Source organism: Lutra lutra, chromosome 3, assembly GCF_902655055.1.
Source record: "Lutra lutra chromosome 3, mLutLut1.2, whole genome shotgun sequence".
NCBI classification, from domain to species: Eukaryota; Metazoa; Chordata; class Mammalia; order Carnivora; family Mustelidae; genus Lutra; species Lutra lutra.
In genome coordinates, this window is record NC_062280.1 from 115,955,110 (window position 1) to 115,979,521 (window position 24,412).

A 24,412-nucleotide genomic window follows, 5' to 3' on the forward strand; every position below is an offset into this window, starting at 1 on the left:
CAAAGGACTGGGGAGTATTAGAATTGGGTGATGTGGTTAAAGGTTACAAACTTGTACCTGGTAGATGAATAATCCTGGCGATCTAATGTACAGAATAATGATCATAATAATGACAATAAAAATAGCATATTATAAACTTCAAAGTTACAAAGAGACATGATCTTAAATGCTCTCACCACAAAAAAGAAATGAGAATTACATGACCTGACAGAGGTGTTAGCTAAAGGTGGTAATCAAATTGCAATATATAATTCCATCAAATAACACATTATACACCTTAAACTTATGTGGTGTTATGTCAAGTATATCTCATTAAAAAAAAGAACTTTCAATACTCCACTGTAAAAAGTAACAATTCAATTAAAGAATGAGGAAGACATAAAGAGACATTTCACTGAAAAAGATATTTATATGCATGGCAAATTCTATAGGTTGAATATCTGTCCCCCCCAAATTCATAAATTGAAATCCTAACCCCCAGGGGACGTGGGGCCTTTGGTGGTGATTAGTCCATGACAATAGATCCCTCTTGGATGGGATTAGTGCCCTTATAAAAGAGGCCCCAGGGAGCACTCTTTTTCCTTTCTGCTTGTGACATTACAATGAGAAGAGGGCCATCTAGGAAGTGGGCTCTTACTAGATTCCAAACCTGTCAGCGCTTGATCTTGGATTCCCCAACCTCCAGAACTGCAAAAATAAATTTTCTGTTGTCTTTTAAGCTACCTAGTCTGTGGTATTTTTTAATAGCAGCCTGAGTGGGCTAAGCAAATAAGCACATGAAAAATGTTCAACATCACTAGCCCTTATGGAAATGTAAATCACAATCACAGTGAGATAGTGACACATGCTTATTAGTACCTGAAAAATGAAAAATAGCAAAATTCCAAATGTTGGCAAGGATACAGGGAACCGAATCTTCCATACATTGCTGGTGGAAATGTAAGATGGTATAGCCATTCTGGAAGAATTTGGTACTTCCTTAAAAAACTAAAAATTTACTTACCATACGACTTAAAAACCACACTGATGGGCATTTATCCCAGAGGAATGAAAACTTTTATCCACCCAAAAAACCTGTTCACAAATGTTTATAGAAGCTTTGCTCGCAATAGCCCCAAGTTAGACACAACCCGAATGTCCTTCAATAGGTAACTGGTTCAGGTGAAAAACAGTAAAGACACACCATGGAATTGTATTCAGCAATAAAAAGGAATAACTATGGATAAACATAACAGCTTAATAAAAATCCATGGATTTATACTGAATGAAAAAGCCATTCTCAAAAGGCAACATTTTTGAAATGACAAACTCATAGAGATGGAGATTAGATTCATGGTTGCAAGTAGTCAGGGGGGAGGGTATGACTGTAAAGAAGTGTAGCATGAGGTAATGGAAGAGTTGTCTACCAGGCTCATAGTGGTAGTCATGTAAATCTACATCTGTGATAAAATGACACAGAGTCATACACCCATCCTACCAATGTCAGTTGCTGGCTTTGATATTATTCTATAGTTACATAAGGTGTTACATTTGGGGGGCGCTTGGGTACCTCAGTCTCTTAAGCATCTGCCTTTGGCTCCAGTCATAATCCCAAGGTCCTGGAATCGAGTCCTGAATCAGGCTCTCTGCTCACCAGGGATTCTGCTTCTCTCTCTCCCTCTGTGCTTCCCATTCATGCACATGCACGCTCTCTCTCTCTCTTTCTCAAATAAATAAAAAATCTTTAAAAAAAAGATGTTACATTGGGGAACTGGATGAAGGAAGGGCATACTGGACCTCTCTATATTGTTTCTCAACTTCCTGTGAGTCTATAATTGTTTTAAAATAAAAAGTTTAAAAAAGAGCAAGAAGGAACAAGAAAAAGCAATTTTAATTAAATAAATATGTGCTTAAAAACTTAAAAAAATAGAATTCTAGAGTAAGGAGTGGGCGGAGGTCCAGAGAGGTGTGCGCGTTTGCGTGTCGCCGGCCCGGAAGGGTAATTGTGCGGTTGAGGTGACCGGGAACTGAGCATTTCAGATCTGCTTGGTAAACCTGGTGCACCACCATGCTGGCCGCAAGATTTGTGTGTCTCCGGACACTCCCTTCCAGGGTCTTCCAGCCAGCTTTCACCAAGGCCTCGCCTATTGTGAAAATTCCATCACGAAGAATCAATGGCTCTTAACACCCAGCCGGCAATATGCCACCAAGACAAGAGTTGGGATCCCGCGCGGGAAAACTGGTCAAGAACTTAAGGAGGCAGCAATGGAACCATGAGTGGAAAAAATATTTAAAATTGATCAGATGGGAAGATGGTTTATTGCTGGAGGGGCTGCTGTTGGTCTTGGAGCATTGTGCTACTATGGCTTGGGAATGTCTAATGAGATTGGAGCTATTGAAAAAGCTGTAATTTGGCCTCAGTATGTGAAGGATAGAATTCATTCTACCTATATGTATTTAGCAGGAAGTATTGGTTTAACAGCTTTGTCCGCCCTGGCAGTGAGCAGAACTCCTGTTCTCATGAACTTCATGATGGGAGGCTCTTGGGTGACGATTGGTGCAACCTTTGCAGACATGATTGGAGCTGGAATGATGGTACAATCAATACCATATGACCAGAGCCCAGGCCCAAAGCATCTTGCTTGGTTACTACATTCTGGTATAATGGGTGCAGTGGTGGCTCCACTGACGATATTAGGGGGGCCTCTTCTCATCAGAGCTGCGTGGTATACAGCAGGCATTGTGGGAGGCCTCTCCACTGTGGCCATGTGCGCACCCAGTGAGAAGTTTCTGAACATGGGAGCACCCCTGGGAGTGGGCCTGGGTCTCGTCTTCGTATCCTCACTGGGATCTATGTTTCTTCCACCTACCACTGTAGCTGGTGCCACTTTGTACTCAGTGGCAATTTATGGTGGATTAGCTCTTTTCAGTATGTTTCTTCTGTATGATACACAGAAAGTAATCAAGCGTGCAGAAATAATACCAGCATATGGAATTCAAAAATATGATCCCATCAATTCGATGCTGGGAATCTACATGGATACATTAAATATATTTATGCGAGTTGCCAGTATTCTAGCAACTGGAAGCAACAGAAAGAAATGACATGCCTCAGCTTCTGACTTCTTTATACATCAGATATCTTGCTTGTTTAATAGGGACAGGTATTCATTAAATAGTTCGTAGAAGCAGCTTTCACTGAAGTTTAGAAGATAAGACTTGTCAACATGTTTCAGTTGTTCCGGTGATGTGATGCTTCCGGCCTCCTTTTTCTTCTGCAGAATAAATTCATTTCTCTTCCAAATAAGCACACACATTTCTAGTGCTCATGTTTGAGTAATTCTTTTTTTTTTTTTTAATTTATTTATTTGTCATAGAGAGAGAAGCGAGAGTGAGCACAGGCAGACAGAGTGGTAGGCAGAGGCAGAGGGAGAAGCAGGCTCCCTGCCAAGCAAGGAGCCCGATGTGGGACTCGATCCCAGGACGCTGGGATCATGACCTGAGCCGAAGGCAGCTGCCCAACCAACTGAGCCACCCAGGCGTCCCATGTTTGAGTAATTCTTAAATGTTTCAATGAATGTGAAAACTAAAGTTTGTGTTGTGAGAATTTAACTGTTCTATTTTAAAATTAATTTGACTGAAAACTAGACAACTCTGTTTTGCTGCATATCTTTTGAAATGCAGAAATATTACAAGTAATCTCATAGGTGATGTAGAGGTTTGGTAAAGGGACCAGAGAGAAGCAAAGAGTCACCTGCAGTCATTCTTTGAATACGTAGCACTTGTGTAATTGGTGCCGAGCTACTGAGAGGGGTTTGGCTATTTAAAAACAAATCATAGTTGTTTTTACATTGATCTGTTGAACTTTTCAAAAGCATTGAGCATAAAACAAAAATACAGGTGATTCATTCTCCTGATGTTCCTTTCTTTCTCAGTGCTGTCTTTACAACATATGTATAATTTTGTTTGGCTTCTCATTGTTGGACATTGCTAGGACAGTCCAGGATGTTAATCGTGTGGAGAATTCCTGATACGTGTTATGTATGTGTAAGTTTTATTTTTGAACCTTATAGAACAAAATATCCTTAAAATTCTTCTCAGGATAAAGCATTCAAAGCATGAAAACTCTTGCATTTTCAAATATACAAACACTGTGTTCCTAATTGCTGAATTTTTGTGCATATTTATTGAAATATTATTGAGATATTATTAATAGAATACATGCTTGCGTTTCCCATCTCACTTTAGGCATCAGAAAAGCCTGTTTGTGGCTCACACATAAGATTATGAAAGCAGTTTTTCTCCCAGGTCCCAGGACTTGGTTTCTTCTGTTCCTCTCAGACTAAGCACTTAAAAAAAAAAAAAAAAAAAAGAAGAAGAAGGAGGACATAGCTAGTCTTTCTTCATGAACTGTGTCAGTCAAAACTGTAATAGGCAAAATGCTTTGTTAGAGTTTCCCACAGCAGACTTTTCCTTCACCTCCATAGACTATTACTTGACTCTCTTGTGACATTTGTGTTTTGATACAGAAGAGTTATTTTTGGAAGTTCTTAATGAATGAACTAAGTATGTATGATTATCGAAATGACTGGTATTTTTGACAAATATTTATTACAGTAATCCAGAAGTAATTACTCTTACCACCTCAAATTACATAGTCTGCTTCTTTCTGAAATAATAAAGGTTTCATCCAGAAAAAAAAAAAATAGAATTCTAAAACAATAGCAACAATATCAAACCAAAACAAGAATTATAAGATTACAATGTTCATTACTGTTGGAGATTGTGGAGAAATATAAAATGCTACTGGAAATACAAAAATTTTTTTTAAGATATTGCTTATTTATTTGACAGAGAGAGAGAGTGCACACAAGCAAAGGGAGCAGCAAAAGGAGAGGGAAAAGCAGGCTCCCTGCTGAGCAGGAAGCCTGATGTGAGGCTCTATCCCAGGACCCCGAGATCTTGACCTGAGCCAAAAGCAGATGCTTAACTGACTGAGCCGCCAAGATGCCCCTGGAAATATGAAATATTATAGCCTTTTTGGAAAAGAATCTGGAATCTATTAAAATATAAAAATGTTTATGATCTTTGGGATTTTCATTCAAGACTCTCTATTAGTCTGGGCGCCTGGGTGGCTCAGTGGGTTAAGCCGCTGCCTTCGGCTCAGGTCATGATCTCAGGGTCCTGGGATCGAGTCCCGCATCGGGCTCTGCTCAGCAAGAAGCCTGCTTCCCTCTCTCTCTCTCTGCCTGCCTCTCTGTCTACTTGTGATCTCTCTCTGTCAAATAAATAAATAAAATCTTTAAAAAAAAAAAAAAAAAAAAAAAAGACTCTCTATTAGTCTATAAGGTTATTATAAAATGGTGTTTACTAAAAGAATATTTGCAGTTTCCAGGAACAGGAAAAGTGTGTAGCTATCTATGGGTGAAAAAGGGAGCAAATTTTGATACCCTCACAACATGGAATATTATGCAACCATTACTTACAAGTACCTTGGTAATATTTCCATGAATGTTGTTAAGGGATAAATTTAAGATACAGGAAAGGGTGTTTGTATAGGTGTGTATGCATGTATACATACATGTATTTATACATGATTATAAGAGTATGGGGAAAATATAGAATGTCATTCACTAGGCTGTAGGTATGGGCTAATGGGGGACCACAGTGAAGTGATGTTGAGGTGGGAAGAGGGACACTGGTAGTAGCATCTATGATTAAAAACAGCAGGAGTAATATTCTGTTTGTATAAATTATAGGTGTGACATTTTTGACATTTATGTTTCTATAAAATGAAGAATAAAATAATGGTCACCAAAATATTAGGCTGATTATCATAATGTAGTAGGATTACAGAGAATTTCTTGTGTTCTCTGTATTTTTATTTATTGTTGGAATTCTTTGTAATGAGCACATATTAGTCATATAACCAGGAGAAAGCCATTTTTATTACAAAATAAAATTAGAGAACATTGAAAATATTCAATAGGAGGGCTGGAAATATGTTTGAGAAAATCTCTCCTCCCTCCAAAATAAAATGAAGATATAGAGATGAAACACAGAAATGGTAAGAATATTAAAGATTTGCCAAGGAATTACAACCTCTAACAGGAGCTCCAGGGGTAAAAGGAGAGAAGGAAATAATCAAATTAATTATACCTAATTAATTAATAATTGATTAATAATACCTAATTTTTTTCTGGTACTGAAGGTTAAGAGACTTCAGATTTAAAGGGTACACTGAATGTTTAGCACAATGAATAAAAAGAAACTTACATCCAGAATTTCACTAAGAAATTTCATAATACCAGGAATAAAAGAAAGAACCCTAAAAGCTTCTAAAGAAAAACAAACAAAATGAACCAAGCCATGCAGGACTGCCTGGAACAACATTATCACCCTTCTCACCAGCAATTTTGATACTAGAACATAGCGTTGCAACGTCTTCACTTTTTAGAAGGAAATCCTATACAAAGCCCAGCTATCCATCAAGTATAAAAATTAAAAGGGTATTTTTTTTCCAGACACGCAAAAATTAAAAAACAATCCCTCCTACATACCTTTTCTTAGAAAGCTAGTAGGGGATGTTCTTGTACACAATAAAGGAGTAGAGGAAGACCCAGGATCCAAGAAACAGGAAACTAGAGAAGAAAGCTATGTAGAATTCCTGGGAACAACTAGTCCAAAGTATAGCAGGAGGTCAGAGGGTTCTGGCAGGAAGGTCTCTAGGAGAAAATAGAGACTTGATAGAATGCTGACATATTTGAATATTTGGAAAATAGTTTATAAGTGATCTTACAGTCAGATTTAAGGATAGATTTATAGAAAAATCACACATATGAAAAATTCAACAAATATTAACTATAGGAAAAAAAAACAAAAAAATGCCATTGAAGCCTACCACTTGGATTTACACTGAGAATATTTTCATATACATAAGGATAGAAACACTTACTACTGACTTAACTATATACTAGAAGGATGGTATTAGGAGGATGGAAAAGGAGACCGGATGGAATGCAAGATGCTGAATCTTCATGACTATCATAACTGGAAGTTAATACATAGTATTTAAAAATAATAAATCAAAATAGCAGTTTGAAATTACTAGCAAAACCTAACTTGGTTGTCTCTGGGCAGGGAGGAACGAGCCAGCTGGTTGTTATTTCCAAAGGATGTCTTCTAACCTCTTCTAACCTTCTAACCTCTTACTACTGCTAGTGAGGGCAAGGACCAGCAGTTACAGCCCCTGGATACATGTCAGAACACAAACCTCAGGCCTCATCCAAACATCTGAATCAGGACCTGTACCTTAACGGAGCCTAGGTGGTTTATATGTGTGTTAACATTTGAAAAGCATTATGGAATACTATGCAGCCATCAAAACCCCCTAAATCTTGCCACTTGCAATGACTTGGATGGAACTAGAGGGTATTATGCTAACCGAAATAAGTCAATCAGAGAAAGACAATTATCATATGATCTCTCTGATAGGAGGAAGTTGAGAGGCAGGGGGGAGTTTGGGGGGAAAGGAGGGAAAATTAGACTGGGGAGGGAGACAAACCACAAGAGACTCTTAATCTCAGGAAACAAAATGAGGGTTGCTGGAGGGGAGGGGTGTGGGATTGGGTGGCTGGGTGATGGACATTGGGGAGGGCATGTACTATGGTGAGTGCAGTGAATTGTGTAAGACTGATGTTTCACAGACCTGTACCCCTGAAACAAATAGTACATTATATGTTAATTAAAAAAAGAAAAACATTATCTAAGTAACATTTGATTTTATAACTATGTGTATGCATAATTTTGATAATTTTAAAAAGTGAAGAAAATATAAAGAGGGAGAATAAAACATTTTGAGAAGCTTATCTACAAAGATTTTCAATATAGCCTTATTTATGTTAAAAAGTGGTAAGCAACCTAATTGTTCAAAACAATAGAGAACTGGTTGAGATTTCTAATGCATGTATACCGCTGAATACCATCCAGGTATTAATTGAATGATATAAACATTTTCTTCAAATTAAACTTTGAATTTTGATATAATTATAGATATACACCCAGATGTAAGAAATAGTATAGAGAAATCCTGTGTACTTTGTACTTAGATTCTCAGAATGGTAACATCTTATAGAATGTTACATATTAGAGCCAGGATATTGATACAACCCACAGATCCTATTCAGATTTCCCAGTTTTCCTTGCAGGTGTGTGTGTGTGTGTGTGTGTGTGTGTGTGTTTATTTAGTTCTGTTAGTTCTATGCCGTTTTATCACTTATGTAGGTTCAGGAATCTACCAACATAGTCAAGATATGTCAGCACTTTAGGATCCTTTTGTTCTTTTATTACCACATCCACAGGCCTCTCCTCAACCTCTGGCAATGGCCAATCTGTTCGTTTTTTTTTTTTTTTTTTTTTTTTAATTTCTTTTCAGTGTTTCAGAATTCATTGTTTATGCACCACACCCAGTGCTCCATGCAATACGTGCCCTCCATAATACCCACCACCAGGTTTACCCAACACCCCACACCTCTCCCCTCCAAAACCCTCAGTTTTGTTTCTCAGAATCCACAGTCTCTCATGGTTTGTCTACCCCTCCAATTTCCCCCAACTCCCTTCTCCTCTTCATCTCCCCATATCCTCTGTGTTATTCCTTATGTTCCACAAGTAAGTGAAACCATATGATACTTGATTCTTTCTGCTTGACTTATTTTACTCAGCATAGTCTCTTCTTGTCCTGTCCATGTTGATACAAAAGTTGGGTATTCATCCTTTTGAGGCATAGTACTCCATAGTATATATGGACCATATCTTCTTTATCCATTTGTCCATTGAAGGGCATCTTGGTTCTTTCTACAGTTTGGCGACTATGGCCATTGCTGCTATGAACATTGGGGTACAGGTAGCCCTTCTTTTCACTACATCTGTATCTTTGGGGAAAATACCCAGTAGTGCAATTGTAGGGTCATAGGGAAGCTCTATTTTCAATTTCTTAAGGAATCTCCACACTGTTTTCCAAAGTGGCTGCACAAACTTGCATTCTCACCAACAGTGTGAGAGGGTTCCCCTTTCTCCACATCCTCTCCAACACATGTTGTTTCCTGTCTTGTTTATTTTGGCCATTCTAACTGGTGTAATGTGGTATCTCAATGTGGTTTTGATTTGAATCTCCCTGATGGCTAATGATGACGAACATTTTTTCATGTGTCTGTTAGCCTTTTGTATGTCTTCTTTGGAGCAGTGTCTGTTCATGTCTTCTGCCCATTTTTTTTTTTTAACATGATATTCTGTTTTGTGTGTGTTGAGTTTGAGGAGTTCTTTATAGATCTTGGATATCAGCCTTTTATCTGTAGTGTCATTTGCGAATATCTTCTCCCATTCGGTGGGTTGTCTCTTTGTTTTGTTGACTGTTTCCTTTGTTGTGCAGAAGCTTTTGATTTTTTTTCCTCCTTTTTCATTTTTTATTAGTTTCTTTTATTATTATTTTTAATTTTTTATTAACATATACTGTATTATTTGCCCCAGGGGTATAGGTCTGTGAATCGTCAGACTTACATACTTCACAGCACTCACCATAGCACATACCCTCCCCAATGTCAGAAACTTTTGATCTTGATGAAGTCCCAAAAGTTCATTTTCCCTTTTGTTTCCTTTGCCTTTGGAGATGTGTCTTGAAAGAAGTTGCTATGGCTGATGTCAAAGAAGATTTTGCCTATGTTCTCCTCTAGAATTTTGATAGATTCCTGCCTCACGTTGAGGTCTTTAATCCATTTTGAGTTTATCTTTGTGTATGGTGTGAAAGAATGGTCGAATTTCATTCTTCTAAACATAGATGTCCGATTTCCCCAGCACCATTTATTGAAAAGACTCTTTTTTCCACTGTATATTTTTTCCCGTTTTGTCGAAGATTATTTGACCATAAAGTTGAGGGTCCATATCTGGGCTCTCTACTCTCTTCCACTGGTCTATGTGTCTGTTTTTGTGCCAGTACCATGCTGTCTTGGTGATCACAGCTTTGTAGTAAAACTTAAAATCAGGCAATGTGATGTCCCCAGTTTTGGTTTTCTTTTTCAACATTTCCTTACCAATTCGGGGTCTCTTTTGGTTCCATACAAATTTTAGGATTGTTTGTCCTAGCTCTTTGAAAAATGCTGGTGAATTTTTGATCTGGATGGCATTGGAAGTATAGATGGCTATAGGCAGTATAGACATTTTAACAATGTTTATTCTTCCAATCCAAGAGCATGGAATGGTCTTCCATCTTTTTGTGTCTTCGTCAGTTTCTTTCATGAGTGTTCTGTAGTTCCTCGAGTACAGATCCTTTACTTCTTTGGTTAGGTTTTTTCCCAGGTATCTTATGATTCTTGGTGCTATAGTAAATGGAATCAATTCTCTAATTTCCCTTTCTGTATTTTCATTGTTAGTGTATAAGAAAGCAACTGATTTCTGTACATTGATTTTGTATCCTGCCACACTACTGAATTGCTGTATGAGTTCTAGTAATTTGGGGGTGGAGTCCTTTGGGTTTTCCATATAAAGTATTATGTCATGTGCAAAGAGAGAGAGTTTGACTTCTTCATTGCCAATTTGAATTCCTTTTATTTCTCTTTGTTGTCTGATTGCTGTTGCTAGGACTTCTAATACTATGTTGATCATGAGTGGTGAGAATAGGCATCCTTGTTGTGTTCCTGATCTCAAAGGGAAGGCTGTCAGCTTTTCCCCAATGAGGATGATATTTGTGGGTTTTTCATAGACAGATTTATGAAGTTGAGGAATGTTCCCTCTATCCCTGTACTTTGAATCGTTTTAATCAGGAACGGATGCTATATCTTGTCAAATGCTTTTTCTGCATCAATTGAGAGGACCATGTGGTTCTTCTCTCTTCTCTTATTGATCTGTTCTATCATATTGATTGATTTGCAAATGTTGAACCACCCCTGCATCCCAGGGATAAATCCCACCTGGACATGGTGGATAATCTTTTTAATGTACTGTTGGGTCCTATTAGGCAGGATCTGTCAAGAATCTTAGCATCCATATTCATCAGGGATATTGGTCTGAAATTCTCCTTTCTGGTGGGTCTTTGCCTGGTTTGGGGACCAGGGTAATGCTGGCTTCATAGAATGAGTCTGGAAGTTTTCCTTCTGCTTCTATTTTTTGAAATAGCTTCAGGAGAATAGGTACTATCTCTTCTTTGAATGTTTGGTAGAATTCCCCCGGGAATCCATCAGGTCCTGGGGTCTTGTTTTTTGGGAGGTTTTTGATCACTGCTTCAATCTCGTTACTGGATATTGGTCTATTCGGGTTGTCAATTTCTTCCTGACTCAGTTTTGGAAGTTTATAGGTTTCTAGGAATGCATCCATTTTGTCTATGTTGCTTAACTTCTTGGAATATAACTGTTGATAATAATATCTGATGATTGTTTCTATTTCTTTGCTGTTAGTCATGATCTCTCCCTTTTCATTCATAATTTTATTAATTTGGGTCCTCTCTCTTTCCTTTTGGATTAGTTTGGCCAGTGATATATCGATCTTGTTGATTCTTTCAAAACAACAACTTCTAGTTTCGTTGATGTGTTCTACTCTATCTCTAGTTTCTATCTCATTGATCTCTGCTCTAATCTTGATTATTTCCCTTCTTGTGGGTGGAGTTGGCTTAATTTGTTGTTGATTTTCCAGTTCTTTAAGGGGTTAAAGAGAGCTATTGTATTCTGGATTTTCCAATTTTTTTTTTTTTTTTTTTGAGGGAGGCTTGGATGGCCGTTAAGACTGCCTTTGCTGTATCCCATAGGTTTTGGACTGAAGTGTCTTCATTCTCATTGGTTTCCATGAATTGTTGAAGTTCTTCTTTGATTTCCTGGTTGATCCAAACATTCTTAAGCAAGGTAGTCTTTAGCTTCCAGGTATTTGAATTCTTTCCAATCTCTTTCTTGTGATTGAGTTCCAGTTTTAAAGCACTGTGGCCTGAGAATATGCAGGGAATAATCTCAATCTTTTGGTATTGGTTGAGTCCTGATTTGTGACCCAGTATGTGGTCTATTCTGGAGAAAGTTCCATGTGTGCTTGAGAAGAATGAGTATTCTATTGTTTTATGGTGGAATGTTCTGTATATATTTATACAGTTCATCTGGTCCAACGTGTCATTCAATGCTCTTATTTCTTCATTGATTTTCTACTTGGATGATCTATTACTGAGAGTGGCATGTTAAGATTCCCTACTATTAATGTACTCATATCAATATGACTCTTTATTTTGATTACCAGTTGTCTTATCTAGTTGGCTGCTCCCTTTTTTGGGGCATAAATATTTACAATTGTTAGATCTTCTTGGTGGATGGGCCCTTTAAGAACGATGTAGTGTCCTTTATCTCTGACTACAGTCTTTAGTTTAAAATCTAATTTATCTGATATGAGAATAGCTACTCCAGCTTTCTTTTGAGGCCCACTGGCATAAAGGATGCTTCTCCATCCCTTCACTTTCAGTCTGGATGTATCCTTAGGTTCAAAATGGGTCTGTTGTAGACAACACATGGACGGGTCTTGTCGTTTTATCCAATTTGCAACCCTGTGCCATTTTATGGGAGCATTTAGGCTATTCACATTGAGATTGATTATTGAGAGATACATTTTTATTGACATCGTGTTGCCTGTGAAGTCCTTGTTTCTATAGAATTGTCTCCATAAATTTCTGTTCTATGACACTCTTGGGTTCTTTCTTCTTTTATAGAACCCCCCTTAATATTTCTTGTTGTGCCAGCTTGGTGGTCACATACTCTTAAACCTTCCTGGTCTTGGAAGCTCTTTATCTCTCCATCCATTTGAAAGTCAGTCTTGCTGGATAAAGTACTCTTGGCTGCATGTTCTTCTCATTTAGTGCCCTGGATATGTATTGCCAGCCCTTTCTGGCTTGCCAGGTTTCTGTGGACAGGTCTGATGTTATTCTCATGGACCTTCCTCTCTACATAAGGAATATCTTCCTCTTAGCTGCTCTCAAGAGCTCTTGTCTAATATTATGATTCATCAGCTTCACAATCAGTTGTATGGAGGTCTTTCTAGATTCTCTGATCTTGGGGGGAGACCTTTCTGCCTCTAGGACACAAATGCTGGTTCCATTTGCCAGATTGGGAACATTTTCATGAAGAATCTATTCAACTATATCTTCTAACCTTCTTTCTTTCTCCCCCAGGGATTCTAATAGTTGTGACATTGCAACGTTTCATGGCATCATTTATTTCCCTAATTCTGTTTTCATGGCTTCTAAGCTATTTGTTCCAGGCCTCCTCCAGATCTTTTTTCTCTATCAGTTTGTCCTCTGGATCACTAATTCTATCTTCTGCTTCAGTTAACCTAGCTGTTAAAGAATTTAGATTAGATTGTAACTCACTGAAAGCATTTTCAACTTCTTCCCTGGTGACTTCCCCTTCTGCCCTAATTGATTCCATGTTGTCATTAATGGTTTTCTCCAAACTAGCCATTGCCTGGGTAACTGTTACCCTGTATTCCCTTTCTGACATACTGTTTATGTTCATATCCAACAGCTCTGCTGGAGAGGGTACAGTCTCTGAATTTTTCCTCTGTTGGGCATTTTTACTCCTACTCATTTTGGTGAGAGATGGTGGAAGGGATGTGTAGCTGAATGTATCAACTGTGATCCAGGCAAGGCGTACCCTGAAACGTCTCTCACCACTAGTGTCTTCTACCCCGGCAGAGATCCAGAAGTGTATAATCCTACATTTCAGGCTGATTTCATGGGTTTTCAGCTCATTGTGATAGATAATCAGCTCACTTTTAGGGAACCAGTTGTAACAGCCTCTCCTACCTCTCTGCCATCTTGCCCCAGCCAATCTGTTCTTCATCTCCATATATATATTTTTTCATTTTAGGAATGTTATATAAATGGATTCCTACAGTACAATACCTTTTTCTACTGGCTTTTCTTCTCATTCAGAATAATTCCCTTGAAATCCATCAAAGTTGTTGCATACGTCAATGGTTCAGTTTTTTAGGGATGTAGCACAGTTTGTTAAATATTCCCCCACAGAAGGACATCTAGGTTGTTTCCAGTTTGGGGTTATTATGAATAAAGCTGCTATGAACATTTATTTGTAGGTTCATGTAAACTAAGTTTCATTTCCTGAGATAAATGTGCACGAGGGTAATTGCTGGGTCATATGGTAAACCCAGGTTAGGTTTAATTAGAAATTGCCAAACTTTTTTTTTCCCAGAGTGGCTATACTATTTTACATTCCCCTCAGAAAGGTTAGAAAATGTTCACAATGTATTCCCTCCTATCCAGCTCATTTAAAATCTCTCAGTAGAAGCCATACTTTGGATCCTTGCTTTCAAAGTCAGAGAAGACCATGGGGGAAGGTCAGGAAAACTCTCCAGCATTCATTCAGAAAGTTGATATTCTACCTAGCAGAGGCCCAAGAGATTACCTTATCCAACCCTTACAAATAAGGAAACAGAGCCCCAGTGAGGTCTTACAACAAGGATCATGGTTAGAAGTAACAGAGTGGGAATCAAGAATGCACAGTTGTTCAAAACTTATAGCTTTTCTCAATTTCTCTCATCCATCCACAGTTCTTTCTCATCTTGCTCCCTCTTGATCTTGGTCTTCTTCCTTAAACCCCCTTAGCCAAGAGTGCAAGCCCATGTGTGCACAAATTAGTTTATAGATAAGATGCAGAGCTTGCTTGCCTGGAATCATAGATTCTTTGCCCCTAAACTTGAATTAAAAAGGGAAGAAATGTCTACATGTAAGTGGCACTTTCCATACCCAAATGTTGCCTCCTTTTGTTTTCCATTGCACAAACATGCTGTGCTGTCCCATGTATGAGGTAACATTGTGGGCAGTCTCTCGGTAAGGGGAGTCTTCCATGTCACTGAAATGTTGGACTGGCCCTGAGAGGCCTCATTTTCTGGCTTCTCATCACCCAAGGCTTGGCTCAACTCCTTACATTCCAAACCTGCAAGTTAAGGGAGCCTGACCCTCATAGCACCCAAATCTCTATCCCATTAGCTTTTCCAATTTTTAAATTACATTTTTGTTTTTTAAAGTCTCTTCAATATCTGAAATAATCTTATTTGCTCAATTATTTATTTACTCCCACCATGCCTCCTTTGAGGACAGAGATCTTTATATATTCTTCCACATTGTATTCATAGCACCTAGAATATTGCCTGATGAATGGCTGGCACTCAATAAGTATTCATATTGAAGAAGAACCAGGTGGGAGGACCTGACCAGCTGGACAGCAACACATCCTATATAGCTACACTGATGAGACACTGAACTGGCACAAAGACAGAACAACCAACCAACGGAACACAAAAGCCAGTTTTAGCCATCTCAGAAATCTAAATGTAAGAAAAAAATAAGACTAGGAAATCTTTGTTAGAAGTTATTTAGGGGAGGGCGCCTGGGTGGCTCAGTTGGTTAAGCGACTGCCTTCGGCTCAGGTCGTGATCCCGGAGTACCATGATAGAGTCCCGCATTGGGCTCCCTGCTCAGCAAGAAGTCTGCTTCTCCCTCTGACCTTCTCCCCACTCATGCTCTTTCTCTATCTCTGTCAAATAAATAAATAAATAAATAAAAATCTTTAGTAAAAAAGTTTTTTAGGGGATTCTATCAATCCCCTAAATTTGGAGTTGAGAAAATGTGGATATACGTGAAAACATCAAAATTAAGAACTTCTGTACATCAAAAGATATCATTATAGAAAGAAAAAGACAAGCCATGGAGTGGGAAATGATATTTGTGTCATATTTAATCAATAATGGGATTGTATCTAGAATAATCACCATCAGCAAGAAAAAGGCAACCTCACAGACAAATAGGCAAGGGATTAGGTCAGACATGTCCCCAGAGAGGATATTCAAATTGCCGTATAAGCATATAAGTATAGATATAGAGGAAATGCCAATTAAAACCACAAGGAGACAACCTCTACCCGTACCTAGGAGAATGGCTAATATTAACAAGACTGACAATACCAAACAAATGTTAATGATAATGTGGAGCAAAAGAAATCTCAAGGAAGGAGTATAAATTGGCAAATCACTTTGGGAAAATGTTTGACAGTATCTAGTAAAGCTGAAGATCTGCATCCCCCAATGAGCCAGCCATCTCACTCCTCTGAATGCACTGGGGAGAAATGCATGTGCGGGCACAGTAGGCACCCAGGCACAAATGATCCTAGCAACCCTGTTCACAACAGATGCAACTGGAGAAAGCCCCAAAGTCTAGCAATAGCTCACTAATAAACAGTAATATGCTGATTCAAAGTAATTCTCTATAACAAAAACATGAAAGAACATTAGATACACAGGATAAGAATGAGTCTTAACAAAATTAGAGCAAAAGAAGTCAGACAATAGAATGAATAGGTTTAAAGGAAATCAAATAAGGTTTTATTAAGCTCAAAAACAGGCAAAAATAAACTATGTGGTTTGGTGGTGCAAAGTTAAGTAGTAAGTTATAATGAAAGGCAAGGGAGTGAATACCATAAAGGTTGGCAGTGGTTAGTGTCAGAGAGAAGAGAGGGCACTCTGAACAGGAAGGGATGGGAGCTGGGGTGGTATAGTGTTTCTTGTGGTGCTTACTTGGTTTTTGTTTTACATGGATATATTATCTACACATTTGTGCATTATGCTTTTCTGTATGACCTCTGAATTTCTTAACTTAAAAGAGTTTTAAAGAAACAAAGTGCAGGATGCAAATTCATAGAAAATTAAAGACTATAGATGGCATTATCGCAAACATCATAAATATATAAAACATACTTACAGAAAAGAAGCTTGAAGAAAACTTAAAATATTAAGAATGGTTGTCTTAGCAAAGCATGAGATACTGTGGACTCTGAGAAATAAATGGGTGAGCCTGGTGGTGGGTATTAAGGAGGGGATGTACTGCATGTAGCACTGGGTGTGGTGCATAAACAATGAATCTTGGGATACTAAAAAAGTAAAATAAAAAAATAAAAACATTACGGTTGAACTTTGCCATTAAAAAAAAAGGATGGTTGTCTTAGGGTATTGGAATAAAAGAACCCTTGTTCTTTAAATGCACTGTGGAAGGAATAAATGGGAATGCTGACTGAATTCCTTGCTAATTACTCCTACAATCATTGCCTGCTCTCCCAGGAGCAGCCACAAGAGGGAGCCTTCATATCTCTCCAAGTTGAGATTCTTGTTCCATGATTGCTCAGGAGCCTCAGCTAGAGCAAACTTGAAAGCATTTCTCCCCTTTCCATTCCTGTGTTCAGGTATCTGCTGCTCTCTTGTCTACCTACATTTATTCTTTCTTTCTTTCTTTCTTTCTTTCCTTCAAATTTTATTTATCTATTTGAGAGAGACAGAGAGAGCATAAGCAGGAGGAGGGGCAGAAAGAGAAGCAGACACCCCGCTGAGCAAGCGGTACTCCATCCCAGGACCCTGAGATCATGACCTGAGCCAAAGGCAGCCACTTAACCAACTGAGCCACCCAGAAAAGCCCCTTCCTACATGTTCTTATGTGTAAGCCCACTAGGCCTTCCCTTTCCTCCAGTACGATGTGAAAGACAAAGAGGAACAGGAACTAACATTTATCTAACACCCACTTCATGCCTAGTCATTTCCCGGGCACTTTGCAATCACGTCCCTGCTTGTTAAGACCCACAGTCTGTCCAGGTGTTATATAAGGGAAGGAGCAGATGTAGTGGGCCTGAGGCAAACACCTGGAAGGTGCCCAGGAAAGGGACAGGCATGAAGTGGGTGACCCATGTTAGTTACTATTTCTCTTTGTCTTTCACATCTTATGGGAGGAGAGGGAAAGTCTAGTATGCGTGCGTATCAGAACATGTAGAAAGACAAGAGAGCAGCAAATACATGAACACAGGAAAAATGCATGTGTTCTGAGACAGGAGACCCGCAGGAGTACCTGGATGGCTGACATAGGAAGGAGGAGAGCATAGACCCAGCCCAGCATTACTGGTTCCAGACAGATGGGTCGCTCAGAGGAGGGGCTCACCAGGAACCAGCAGGCAGTGTGTAGCTGGGTGTGCACTGCCTGGCTCTGTCTGGAGACTAACGTTGAACTTGAGGTCCTTTCACACCAGCACAGTGCTGGGCACAAGGGAGACACAATACCATTTTTCTAAAGAAGTGGAGGGGTAGGGGCACACAGATGCAGGGGTGGATAAGGTATAGGGAGGTTTTCTTTCACAGCCCCAAGGGTATTCTTTCTGGAATTTCAAAAAACCTACCTCCTCCTGAGAGCAGTGACTCGTGAGAAAACCCAAGCCTGTATACCTTTTCTTGTGCCTGACCCAACACATGTACCCTGTTCCGGGTCTTAGCTTTGGGGGAGAGGCCATTTTATTTTACTAGGAAATTCAGAAGCACCGATAACTATCTCTTTATACTGAAATAAGCTCAATGGTATTAGACCTAAATTTTAAAAAATAAACACCATTAAGAATATTAGCAGCCAAAAAGGGGAATTTTTTTTTTTAAAATTTCAGTGGGGAACGATGAAGGCTGATGGGAAAAAGTCTGCAACAACCACCTGATAGAAGAATAGGCAGTTGATAAAAAAGGGAATTTAAATGGCTGGATTTATACAAGGAAAAAAAAGCCTAGAAGCACAAAATTATAGTGAAATGTCACTTCCTACTCATTAGTTTGGCAAATTCTCAGAAGTTGGTCACATACTATGTTGATTAAGGCACTCTGGGAGTGTTAAATGGTACAGTCTCCATGCAAGGCAGATTGGCCTTCCTGCTTCACCTCTCCCCTCTCTTAGGAAAATTTCCTATGTGGTTCCCTCCTCTTGCATTTATAGGTAAATAAGCAAATTGGTGCTAGTCACAGGTAACTCACCTCACTTCGAGGAAGGTCTCTGAGTGAGGGTGCTATGCTCAGACCATGGTGATGCCAGCCTCTTTTCCCACTCTCTTCCTTCTGGTCATCCTGGTTTCGTGTCTGCAGAGAAAGTAGGAGGCTTGCCTGGGCCTTGGGGGTCTTGGACCTTTCAGAAGCCTCTGCACTGTTATCCACATCAATGTAGCTTTCAAGAGAAACCATGGAGATGGCACTGTTCCTGCCAGGGTAGTGGAAATCTGCCCAATGAACACCAGGCCTAGGGCTCCGGGGCTTGGGACTCATGGGTTTGCAAGGCATGCCTTGGCTTCCATATGCCAGGCAACAGGCAGAACTGGAAGGAAGAGTGCAGCTGATCCCAGCCTGCTGGGCATGAGGGCTGGTGGGTGACATCAACCAGGACTTTTCAGGAAAGATACCTGTACTTAGGTACCTACTACTTTCCTGGGGGCTGGTGCATTTGATGGTTGGCTCACTTTTTCTCCTGTTATCTAGAGAAACCAAATTGCTGGGTGACACTGGTGTGGGAGAATGTGGAGGTGACCAGGGATCTCCAAAAACACAGCTTTCCTTGTCTTCTACCTGCTCCTCACAGTGACTGTTTTTCCTTGGTGGAGAAGGTCTGAGGGGATTCAAAATTTTCTGTCCCGGAACCAGACTTACTAAGGTGGGCCTTTTGGGGCCTTCTGCATCTTTGCTTTTCAGAAATGCACGCCAGGAGCTCTGCCGTGGCCTGCTCTTCTCCTTCTGGCCCTTGAAAGAACCTGGAGAGCATTCATCAGTGTTCTCTTTTTCTAAAACTTTTGACTCAAAAAAATTTGCAAAGGTCTTATGAGCTAAGGCCAACCTTGCCCTGAGCCTTTTCTCTGGAGTTTTGAGTTTCTTAGCATCACAGCTTTCAGAGGATAGGGTTCTGCTACCAAGGTCCCCTCGTGTCTCCACATTGTCCACTTCTCTCAGACCTGCAGCTCTGCCCCCTGCGCCCTGGGGGATGACCTTCTTAGAGGCGCTCATGCCCACTTGGTGTATAGGAAACTCATCCCCACCAACTGCATTCTGCCAACAGGCCGCAGATCCTGCACCATCCCCACGCAGTTCCTCCAGGCCCGAAGGACCCGCGGTCCAGGCAGATGTGCTGGCTGTGGCGGGCCTGGCAGGCTGCAGATGCCGGGGTCCCTGAGCACTGGCATCCCCTCCTGGAGTCTTGGTAACCAAGGGCCTGCTTTTCCTGATGGAGGTCACCTTGGGAAACGTCAGGTGCTTCCCAGGTTCCTGTGAAGCCTTGCAGGAATGGCGGGGTGGGCTGGGCTGTGGAATAGCTTGGGCGCTGGCAGAGGCAGAGGTGCCAGAACCCTTCTCTGCCCCATCCACTTCCCCAGCCCCAGTTCTGGCCTCAGGGCTCTGTGCTCTTTGGCTCCCCATGGGTGAAGGATCCAGGCCTGGGTATGTCTCAGGACCAGGGCCCAGCAACCTAGCAGCATGCTTCCTGTCTGCCCTAAGCAGGTTTTTGTTCTGCAACATCCCCTGTGCTCCTCTGCCCTGGGTGGGCTCCTGGGAACAAGTCTTTTTGCCCAGGGGACTCTTTAGGGAGGCAGTTTGGGGGAATAGAACTACCTCAAATTCTGCTGCTTTGGCCCCCTGGCAAAGAGTTCCATCATCACCTCCCAGTCCACTGGCAGCAGGCAGCTCATACTCACTCCCACAAGTTTGTGGTTTCCCAGCCCTGGGAGATTCACAGGGGGTTGCTCCAGCACTGCAGGGAGATGGTGGTCTTTGCTCCAGAAATTCGGACTGTGTTTCTGAAAGAGGACCTGCTTTCCTCCTGGTGGCCTGTAGACCTTTCTGCTCAACAGCTATAATGATGAGTGTGCACCTGCCCCTAGAGGCGTGTACTTTGGGCTTTAGCTTCAGGCCCTCAGGAGAGTCTTGGGCACCACCCCCTCCAGTCCTGGTCACACTCATCCCCACCACTGCAATGAGACACAGTGGCTGCTGTGGTTTCCAAAAATTCCTGCAAGGCATTTTCGGTGAAGTTGGGGTCTAGAACCATCACGTCTTCCACTTCCTTTGAAGTATCTGTTGCACTTGTTTTCAGGGTAGTCTCTGGAGTGACTAAATAATCACTCCCTTCGCAGCAATGCATCCAGTGTCTGTTCCTCACCTGTGACCCATTATTGCTAGAATGATGTGGAAACTTGGCCCTAACAAGGTGGCTTTCTTTTCTCACATGAGAATGTACTTTGATCTATAATAATTGGTTTGGTTTCCTGCTTCAACAGAAATGTCTGAAGGTAGTTTTGCCTGTCACTCACATCCAGCATGGTTTGGTGAAGGGCCAGTGCTTTGGGGTTCCTCCTGTAGACTTTCTGGGCTGTGTTCCGACTTGCACTGTGTGGGCCACTGGCACTTCCTCTGTGTAAGGACTCACAGACTCGGCAGTAAGGCATGAAGAGACCTGGGCAGGATCTAGAATCCTGTCCCAACTGGTTTTCCAGCCAGAGAAATTCACAGGGTGTGTTCTGAAAGGCCCTTTTCCAGCTAGGAGCCCTGTGTTTATCCTGGACCTGCAAGTAAGGGGCCCTTCTTTGGAAAATAGAAGGCAAAGGAGACATCTGGGTGGGATAGGGTGAAGAGGGTTTTGTGCTCTTGTATCTTGTTCTGCTCCCATCCCTTCCTTCAAATGAATCCCAAATTTCACAAAATTCTGTCCTGGAAGATTCTCAGGATATCTTAAGGGAAACACTGCTATGGAATGGGCCCTTGTCAGTGTCCTCATGTGCTGATAGCAGGTGCTCTGGGGATGTCCTGTCCTTGTCATTAATATTTTTCTGGGGCACTATGGTGAAGCTTGCCATATGCAAGGTAGAGGTCCCCAAAGGAATCTGGCAGGGACATCAGAGCAAGGCTCGGTGCAGAGCAAGTCTATGTTGTCTTTGGGGGCCCTAGAATACTTCCCTTCTTTGTCTTGGCTCCCAAAGGGGTGGTGTTGTGCAGTGGACCTCTGTAAGGCAGCCTGGACCCCCTGGCCCCTGTTATGGATATGTGGCCAGCTCTGGCCCAGTTCACAGCACCAGAGAAGGAAGGGCCAGGACTACTGGGATGTCCAGACAACTCTCAGACCTGGATTTCTGAAGGGAAAAAAACAGAGATCCCCTGAGGTCTTGAGCAGTCACCACTTTTGCGGGCTGGAGACTGTAGCGGCCCGTGGTATTCTGTGAGCAGCACTTTGTGTGATGAGGGAGACCCTGCCAGCAAAGACTCTAGCTGTAGGCTGGCCATGCCATTTCCCTGGAGGTGTTCTGTCTTCTCTTCTCCAGCAACCTGCAGCAAAGGCTTGCAAACCCACTTTTGTAAGATTCTTCCTTGGGGTCAAGGGACAACTCTAGGTTCTCCTTTGGGTCAAGCCCAAGGGACACCAGTTGAATGCTGCTCGTGAGGAGGTGTGGTTGCTGGATGTCAGGGCATCCCCAGTGTCCTTCTCTGTCCACAGAGGTACCACTTAGAGGAAGGCAGAGTTCCCCCGTGAGGTCACCAGGCAGGGACTCTGTGTCAGAAGCCACTTTCGAAGGGGTCGGTTTTTGTGTCTGAATAACTTTTGCTATGGTGGGACAGTGTCTCAAATCATCGTGGTCTGTTTTCTGGCTCCGTCCCATTCCTCTGGTTCTCCAGGAGAAGTGGGGAGCTGCTTGTCTTCAATCTTGTCTTCACCTGGCAGGTGTGCACCTGGCTCTGGAGTTCTGGAAGGGCAAGAAGAGAGGAGTCAGAGACAAGGCCTCAGGATATTTGCTACACATGTTTACACTGCACAGCCTTTGTCAGAAGGAGGAAGGTTCAGAAACATCTCATTAGTTCCCCATGTGCACCTAGCAAAAGAGAGGTAAAGGTGAAGAGCTACCTTTTATTAACACAAGAAATAAGGAATGAACCCAAACCCAAACAGTAAGGAGAAAATATAGCACATAGTTAAAGGCGACCCTATTGAAAAATCAGAATAGGACAAATGAGCATGTACAGCTGAAGTAAGTATAAATGTGTTGTGTGAGTCATGATGAAAAGCATATCTCTGCCTAATGTTTTCAGCAGGAAAGAACACATTAATATATGTTTGTTTTGTGTTGCTTGTTGTTATGTAACCAACTGGATTAAAGTCGGCACTCTTACACTTAGAAGTGTTTTCTGAGTTATGTTTCCTGGAGTTAAAAAAAAAATACAAGAGTTATTGAATTTCAAATGCTTTTTGTGATACTATTTCAAACACATTTTGTGATATTATAAATGCCCAAGACAGTTTTGAGAATAGGAAGAAAAATAGAGAACTGTGCAAGTATTTGCAAATTTTCCTTTTGTCATTATGCATTTTTTTAAAATTATTTTAGAGAGAGAGAGAATGGAGGGAGGAGCAGGTTGGGGGGGAGTCCCAGGCAGACTCCCCGCTGAGCACAGAGAACAACCTGGGGCTCTATCTCATCACCCTGAAATCATGACCCGAACCGAAATCAAGAGTTGGATGCTCAACTGACTGAACCACCCAGGCACACCTTTCATTACATATTTCTTAATCAACTTGTTGAGATATAAATTTATATGCATCTGTTTAAAGTGGATGGATCTATGCATTTTGACAAATGTGGACACCCATGTAACTACTATCATGATAAAATTTAGAGTCATTTTTATTTCCTAAAAAAAAAAAAAAAGCCCCTTCCCCCTCCCAGTCATTCTGTACCTCCCCAATGACCTGCTCTCTGTCACACAGTCTAGGTCTGCCTTTTCTGGAATTTCAAATGACCAGAATATGCAGTATGTACTTTTCAGGGTCTGACTTGTTTCTTTCAGGATAATATTTTACAGTTTCATCCACGTATCACGGTTGTAGCAAGTATTAAACAATACCTTGAATGTGGTGATAATGCCGCACCCAACTTTTTTGTTTTCTTTTTTTAAGATTTTATTTATTTATTTGAGAGAAAGAGAGAGCACAAACAGAGGAAGAGGGAGAAGCAGGCTCCCTGCTGAGTGGGGAGCATGATGCGGGTCTCAATCCCAGAACCCGGGGATCATGACCTGAACCAAAGGAGCCGCTTAACTGGCTGAGCCATCCAGGCACCTCTGCCCCCAACCTTCAATCATCAACTCCCCAAAGACTCCTTAGATCAGGAGTGGAGCAAGCACTTGGCCAAGTTGTAGCCAGGTTTTGTACAGAAGCCATTTACTCAACCAGCTCTTCCTAAGCATGGTTTCTCAGGACTTGTCATAAGAGATTTCCCAAAGCAAATGTTTTTAATTACTCCTTAACCGAGTGGAGAAAAACAAACACCAAAGCTTGCAATGTGAAGCTTCTAAGGCAATAGATAGATTCAGAACATCAGGAATGATGATACTATAGTTTCAAATTTGTGGCAGAGCAGAAAGGAATCAGAAATAGGAAAGGAAACATTTAAAGTTAAACCATTTGGAAAGGAGGGCTGTGCACTTGCTGTGTGGTATCCAGGGGAGATGGGCACTTAGGAAGCATGGGTCTCCCAGGGTTCCCAACAAGTACGCAGGGCCACAGTCACCCATGTCCCAGGTG

General features: G+C 41.1%; 2 protein-coding genes and 1 long non-coding RNA gene across 3 annotated transcripts in view; 2 read left to right on the forward strand and 1 right to left on the reverse strand.

The window, feature by feature from the left end:
• ARHGEF4 (Rho guanine nucleotide exchange factor 4) overlaps positions 1-24,412 on the reverse strand; it is a 259,748-nt gene that overhangs the window by 135,890 nt on the left and 99,446 nt on the right. The window contains 19 exon segments of the mRNA XM_053447833.1: positions 18,841-20,778; positions 20,780-21,046; positions 21,049-21,237; positions 21,239-21,295; positions 21,297-21,463; positions 21,466-21,628; positions 21,630-21,665; positions 21,667-21,718; positions 21,720-21,778; positions 21,781-21,867; positions 21,869-21,928; positions 21,930-22,079; positions 22,081-22,164; positions 22,167-22,247; positions 22,249-22,295; positions 22,298-22,397; positions 22,399-22,463; positions 22,466-22,489; positions 22,492-22,576. Coding sequence (XP_053303808.1) covers positions 18,841-20,778; positions 20,780-21,046; positions 21,049-21,237; positions 21,239-21,295; positions 21,297-21,463; positions 21,466-21,628; positions 21,630-21,665; positions 21,667-21,718; positions 21,720-21,778; positions 21,781-21,867; positions 21,869-21,928; positions 21,930-22,079; positions 22,081-22,164; positions 22,167-22,247; positions 22,249-22,295; positions 22,298-22,397; positions 22,399-22,463; positions 22,466-22,489; positions 22,492-22,576 — 3,711 coding nt within the window.
• LOC125096118 (uncharacterized) overlaps positions 1-24,412 on the forward strand; it is a 107,024-nt gene that overhangs the window by 47,554 nt on the left and 35,058 nt on the right. The gene's annotated exons all lie outside the window — the stretch shown is intronic.
• LOC125096116 (growth hormone-inducible transmembrane protein-like) lies at positions 1,924-3,286 on the forward strand. The gene is given in 2 exon segments (XM_047722800.1): positions 1,924-2,129; positions 2,132-3,286. Coding segments are annotated over 2 exon segments (1,035 nt in total). The 5' UTR covers positions 1,924-2,047; the 3' UTR covers positions 3,085-3,286.